Source organism: Hordeum vulgare, chromosome 2H (genome assembly GCF_904849725.1).
Source record: "Hordeum vulgare subsp. vulgare chromosome 2H, MorexV3_pseudomolecules_assembly, whole genome shotgun sequence".
Taxonomy (NCBI): Eukaryota; Viridiplantae; Streptophyta; class Magnoliopsida; order Poales; family Poaceae; genus Hordeum; species Hordeum vulgare.
In genome coordinates, this window is record NC_058519.1 from 631,710,870 (window position 1) to 631,717,736 (window position 6,867).

General features: G+C 47.7%; 1 protein-coding gene across 1 annotated transcript; it reads left to right on the forward strand.

The window, feature by feature from the left end:
- The first annotated feature begins 212 nt into the window (after positions 1-212).
- On the forward strand, positions 213-3,054 carry LOC123428853 (heat shock cognate 70 kDa protein-like). The gene is made up of 2 exons (XM_045112972.1): positions 213-438; positions 1,448-3,054. Exons 1-2 carry the CDS (start codon positions 225-227, stop codon positions 3,052-3,054), a joined length of 1,821 nt encoding a protein of 606 aa, XP_044968907.1. The 5' UTR covers positions 213-224.
- Positions 3,055-6,867: the final 3,813 nt, after the last annotated feature.

Sequence of the window (6,867 nt, forward strand, 5' to 3'; positions counted from 1 at the left end):
GATGTGACTTAAAAAAACTTATAAGTTCTAAGTCCCTATTAAGTCCGTGTAACCAAATACCCCCTAAATCTCCGAAGTGGATCCTCCCGATAGCACATTCCCGCAGCAGCATCGTGGCCGTACGACATTTTGGCTTTCCCACACCTTCCCACCTCCATCCAAAGTTCAAACGCCTCAACCTCCATCCAGCCGCCGCGCGCCTCTGCCTCAACCCTAGCAGGAGGATGGGTGGCGACGGGCCGGCGATCGGCGTCGACCTCGGGACGACCTACTCGTGCGTGGCCGTGTGGCGGCCCTCCCACAACCGCGTCGAGGTCATCCCCAACGACCAGGGCAACCTCACCACGCCGTCCTGCGTCGCCTTCACCGACGACTGGCGGCTCATCGGCGACGCGGCCCTTAACCAAGCCGCAAGGAACTCCGTCAACACCGTCTTCGGTAAAATACCAGATCCGGTCTTGATCTTCTTGTTTACTTGATTTTTTCAGCACTGGTCTGACAGCACGGATGTGGTCGTGTGTACAGTTCACTGTGTTCATATAGGGTGAAGATTAATTACATGATCCAGATTTCCTATCATATTGTGATCAATAATCGATGAGAAATTCTGTGAGGCCTCCAGTTATTAAATACCCCCATATGCAAGACGCATAAATATGATAATCCCAGTCTTTCTTATAAACTGAATATAAACAGGAACAATGGTTTCTGTTTTCTTTTTTTTTTCTTTTTTCTTTTTTTTTTGCAAAGGAAACATCGAGTGCCATTTCAATTTCACTACACAAAAGGATTTGTTGCCAAAAAAATGCACATGTGTCCAGGGAAACTCATAGGTTTTGTACAAGCAAATACTGAGATCGACCATGTACTATCCCACTCCATTTCCTTGGAAAATAAATCTGGTTGTAAACTGGTTGGAGACTTCACAATTACTCCCTCCGTTCCTAAATATAAGTCTTTTTACATGTTTTATTAGAGGACTACATATAAATATATACAGACATGTTTTAAAGTGTAAATTTACTCGTTTTGTTCCGTACGTAGTTTCCTAGTAAAATCTTTAAAAAAACTTATATTTAAGAATGAAGGGAGTACAAGTTTAATACGCAACAGATTTAGGATGCTGTGAGCCCTTGACTATGACATGCATGTGTAGGCCTGTCTTGTGAAATGCGTTGCAAGTTGAGTTAGATTAAATCGGTATTTCTGTAAAATGGCTTCAACATACTTCCTCCGTTCGAAAATACTTGTTCCATAAATGGATGTATCTAGATATATTTTAGTTCTAGATACATCCATTTCTATTCATTTTTGCGACAAGTAATTCCGGACGGAGGGAGTATGTATTGTGTGATGCATCTTGTCCCTAAATATTGTGTAGCGATATTTTGATATATACGTGTTTTGCAAATTGCACTTCTGTAACGAACTACTATGATATCTACAGATGCGAAGCGACTGATTGGCCGGAAATTCAGTGATGCGTCCGTGCAAGGAGATATGAAGCTATGGCCTTTCAAAGTCGTTTCAGGTCCTGGTGACCGACCGATGATGGTGGTGCAGTACATGGGCCAGGAGAAGCATTTCACGGCAGAAGAGATCTCCTCCATGATGCTCATCAAGATGCAGGAGACTGCCGAGGCCTACCTCGGCACGTCGGTGAAGAACGTTGTCGTCACCGTCCCGGTCTACTTCAATGACTCCCAACGCCAGGCCACCATTGACGCCGGTGTGATTGCTGGCCTCAACGTCATACGCATCATGAACGAGCCCTCCGCAGCAGCCATCGCCTACGGCCTTGACAAGATGTCCGGCAATGGTGAAGCGAAGACGGTACTCATCTTTGATCTCGGCGGCGGTACTATGGATGTCTCCATTATCAGTGTAAAAGATGGTGTCTTCACTGTCAAGGCCACGTCCGGTGACACCCACCTTGGCGGGCAGGATCTCAACAACCGGATGGTGGAACACTTTGTGGAAGATTTCCTCAAGAAACACAAGAGTGACATCAGAGGCAGCCCGAGGGCTCTCATGCGTCTGAGGACTGCCTGCGAGAGGGCCAAGAGGATGCTGTCCTCCATGGTGGAGGCCAAATTTGAGATCGACTCGCTGCACGACAGCGTTGACTACTATGGGAGGATCACTCGTGCCCGTTTCGAGGAGCTCAACATGGACCTGTTCCGTAAGTGCATTGAGCACGTTGAGAAATGCCTCGGCGATGCCAAGATGGGCAAGTCTGAGATCCACGATGTCGTGCTCGTGGGCGGCTCCACCCGGATCCCCAAGGTGCAGCAGCTGCTCCAGGATTTCTTCGATGGGAAGACGCTCTGTAAGAGCATCAACCCCGATGAGGCCGTTGCCTACGGCGCAGTCATCCAGGCTGCCGTCCTCAGCAGCGAGTGCGACCGCAAGGGGCAGGATTTCCTCCTGCTGGACGTCACCCCGCTCTCGCTCGGAGTCGAGGTGGTGCCTGGTGCCATGAGTGTGCTGGTTCCCCGCAACAGCACCATCCCGGTTAAGAGGAAGGGGCGGTACTGGACCACTTATGACAACCAGACTCACGTGAGCATCAAGGTGTACGAGGGTGAAGGGGAGTTGACGAAGGACAACAGGCTCCTGGGCAAGTTCGTGCTCAGCGGTCTCACCCCAGCGCCGAAGGGCGTGACGAAGATGACTGAAACCATCGAAGTCGAAGCAAACGGCACCCTCAAAGTGACAGCGGAGGAGATGACAACTGGAAACAGGAAGAGCATCAACATCATCACGAACAAGGGCGGGCTGAGCAAGGAGGAGATCGAACGCATGGTGAAGGACGCCGAGAAGTACAGGTCGCAGGACAAGAAGATGATAATGAAAATGAAGAAGGAAGACCAGGAGGGCTGGCTAAGCAAGGAGGACTTTGAGAGGATTGCGCAGAATAGTAGCAAGAAGCAGCCGTCCGAGGACAAGAAGCAAGTGAAGAAAATTAAGATGGAAGAAGGTGAGGGTTGGCTGAGCAAGGAGGACTTCGAGAGGATAGTGCAGCATGCCAAGAAGCAAAGCAAGATCATATAGGAGGAAGCCGGAGGTCCGTAATGTCCTTAACCAAATTATTACATGAATGCCAAAGGCGGAGGCAGTTAGTACAATGTGTTGTGCAATCCTGCTGCTTTTACTAATGCATGCTTAATCAGCAGTTAGTACTAGCTAGTACTGACATTGAGTAATCGTCTATATATATCAGTCTTATGCGTAATATTTTCTTGGGTCGTTGAAAAAAATAGGACACTATTAAGCATCAGACTACTGATGATGTTTACATACTATCAGATTAGTCATTAACCATCCTCACAAAAAAAAGAATAAGCATTAACCATTGGGTTAGAAGCAGGATGTATGTTCGATCTACTAGTTTAGTCCCGCGTGAGATTAGTTGTGGCCGCTAATTGAATGCTTGATCGATCTAATTCTGTGTTCGATCACGCTAATTCTATGTTCGATCTAACTCCTCCGGCAACCCACGCTCGGTTATTATCTCTTTGTTGCATGCTTTCTTAAATCACACTAGGTTACCAGGTTGAAGTACTAACGTGACAAGATCACATGCGTCGCTTCAGATATGGGAAGGTTGCCGACATGTTGCCTTGTCGAACCGGCGGTGGATGCAAACCGTGGCGACACATGTAGCTATGGATTACCCTGGTGTTTTCACAAATGAGGTCTTTTCACTTGTCAGGAAGACCTAAGACTATATGGGTTTACCGATCAACCGCGTATCGGCTCTTGAGCATACACTCTACTTCCCTTGCTTCATTGTCGAGTGTCATTTGAGAACATACAAAATGTAATATGTTAGCAAATCTTAAAAATGGATCAGATGAAAAAAATGCCCACATTGTCTCATGAGAGTAATTGTATGGAAGCAAGCATTAGAACTAAGAATGCTTGTTTGTCGAATGCAGTACAACAAGAATGTAGGAAGCATGAAAATATGACAGCTCAACACTAGTTGACAAGAAAGTAAGATTGCTAACATCCTGACGACGCATCTCTCGAAATAGGCTTTCGCCCCACACAAGGCGCATGACTGAACGATACAAGGTGATGAGGTAGCTCTCACACAACACCGATCCTAGGATAACCTGTTCATACAACGCACGTGACTACGCTAATATTGGTGCACATGACTATCTGAGTACAACGACACAGAATGCCCCAAAACACCTAAGCTCCATGACAGCACCCTCAGGAGGGATAACCACGCTAAGTGTCGCCACTATTGTGTCCACTACGAACAAGGGTTTTCACCCGAAACCCCTACACGAAGAAGAGCACCATGACGACATCTCCAAGAAGAAAGCGGCGTCGTCGGCAGCGACAAAGCGCAAAGTTTTTGCTCAGCAGCTCCACAATATCACCATGAGGCCTCGAGGACAAGCGCGGCCACACCAAATTCCTAGATTCGGATTGGGGCGTCGCCACTGCCAACGCAAGAGAGCACGCCCAAGCCACTCTCCTCTACACCTCTCACCGCCAACACGACCAAGAGGAAAGCCACCACCGTCGCCATGGTGCTCGCCAGAGAGCCAACCATGGACCACCATCCAGGGCCGCCACCCCAACATCCATGTCTAACCCACCACCCCCCGCCCACATCACAGAGCGCCCACCACGATAGAAATAGTAAAAGGTGACCCCTTTCACTTGTGGCCCAACATCAGCCTTGGAGTCCGGGTCGACGCCTCTACGGTAGGAGGCGCCCACACCTGCATCCCTAGCTAGTCCTGGTGGACCGGAGGAGACATGACCTCGTGGATAGCGACGACCTCTATCGAGCACACTCACACACCGCCATGCATGTGTCCCTTTGCACTGATCTGCCAGACAAAGGATAGTGTTCCGACCACCACCCACAACCACCGTACCCATGAGTAGAGGGATCTCGTCACTCGCAGACACGAACCAAACCGATACCATCATCGCCTACCCGGAGCCGTAACTCCGACCCGCCCCGGGCCCCAAACCTCGAAAGTAGAATTTTGACCGTGTCGTAGTGGCGCACCTGCATACATTCCTAAAGCCTGGAGAGGTTTGATCACATAGACCATGGATCCCTAGGTGGGATTTCAAATTCAAGGACGCCAAGAAAGATGCAAGGCTCCGTCCCCCCGTCACCCATGCTTGTCGACATGGGGGAAACCCTAACCACCGCCAGGAAGCCACTCCCTAATCGTCTACATGTCGCGCCGCCATCGAATGGTTCGCCGGTGAAGACGTGCCAAACTCGAGGATGGTGGCGGAGGGGAGCTTTTGCTCCTCCTGGGCGCACTCGAACATATCCTGACGTTGATCGTGGCTGCACGAGGCAAGGATCTGCGGCTCCGGTGTGGTGAACTCCCGTGCAACTCTGGGCTCGCCGGTTCCGTCCTAGCTGCGACACCTCTTCCATCGATGAAGTGGTGGCCTCCTAGGACCATATCCATGGCCACAAAGGACCGGCAGAGCGGCCTTGCCAAGCTTGGGATGTGGCGGTGTCTACAACCAGCTAGGTGGCCTTGCTTGACAAGGATTGACTTCTCCGACAGGTGGCTGCAACATCCCCTTCCAACGCTACAAAGCTATAGTCAAGCGGGCTATGACCACTAGTGCAGAAAAGACTAGTTATGTCGTGGTAAAATTGGCCTTACCAGCGTTGGGTACCAATGCCACCAATATGGCGCGAGTGACAAAATTTACTAGTGGTGTTGGAGCACACGTTAGCAGTATTTTAGATATTATGGTGTGTCGTGTGGCCAACGCCAGCAGTAAGTGTATGTTACCACTGATGTGCCTTGTTGGCACGACGTCAACAAATTGATTTTTCGCTTATAAAAATATATTATATGCAACTATGTATACCATCAACTAATTTAAGCTATATTACTGCATCAACTGGTTCAACTCCACAAACTAGATAGGTACTCATAAATTTAACTAGTTCAACTTCACAAAAGTTAGCAGTTCAAGAACTAAACAAGTTCAACTTCACAACAGTTAGTAGTTCAAGAACTATAATACTTCAACTTCACAAACTTTTCAACAAGCAAACTATATCATCCGTAGCTATCCTAGGTTGGTCGATCACATTTTTGATCAAGGATTAACTTCATTTGTCGAATCTTGTATTTATTGTTCTCTCCCTCTTTTTTGAAATGAGCTTTCTCCATCTTGAGCTCATTCCTCTTGGCTCTGTGGAGTTTTCTCTCATTCTTTAGCTTATCCCTCTCCTCGATCAACTGACCCCCTGGTCCCTCAAAGTAAGAGTCTTGTCGAAGAGGTCAACCTTCTCGTCTATCACATGACCCCTGTCCTCTTTAAGCAAGGCATTCACCTCCTTCAGGACCTTGATGGTACTTTCATGATACTATGAGCTTGCGGTTGAGCATGTCCACATCATATACCTTCTCCTCATTGGGTTTTGGATCATGTACATATATATCCCTATGAAGTCAAATGTTTGAAATTCTTTAGATATGCATGTGTGTTTGAATGGTCAGATATATGCATTTGTTTGCAATTATCATGGATGTGCTCGTAATCTTACCTGGTTGGTGCTCCCTTCGCTTCCGCCGGCGTCGGCATACGCCTCGGAGTTGCACAGAGATCAGTAGCAGCTGCGGTATTCATCAACATCAATAATAATAATAATAATAACAATAACAAGTCAGCCATGACAACTACATTTAGGACCAATTGATCTATGACAATATATGACTTTTGAACTATGTATGACAACATATGCCTATAATGTGACATTTGCCAATTGAACTACATATGACAATAATATATTTCATAGTTGCCGCTAGTTATTAGAACTAGAGTATGAATGCCTAACATGACCTACCAACA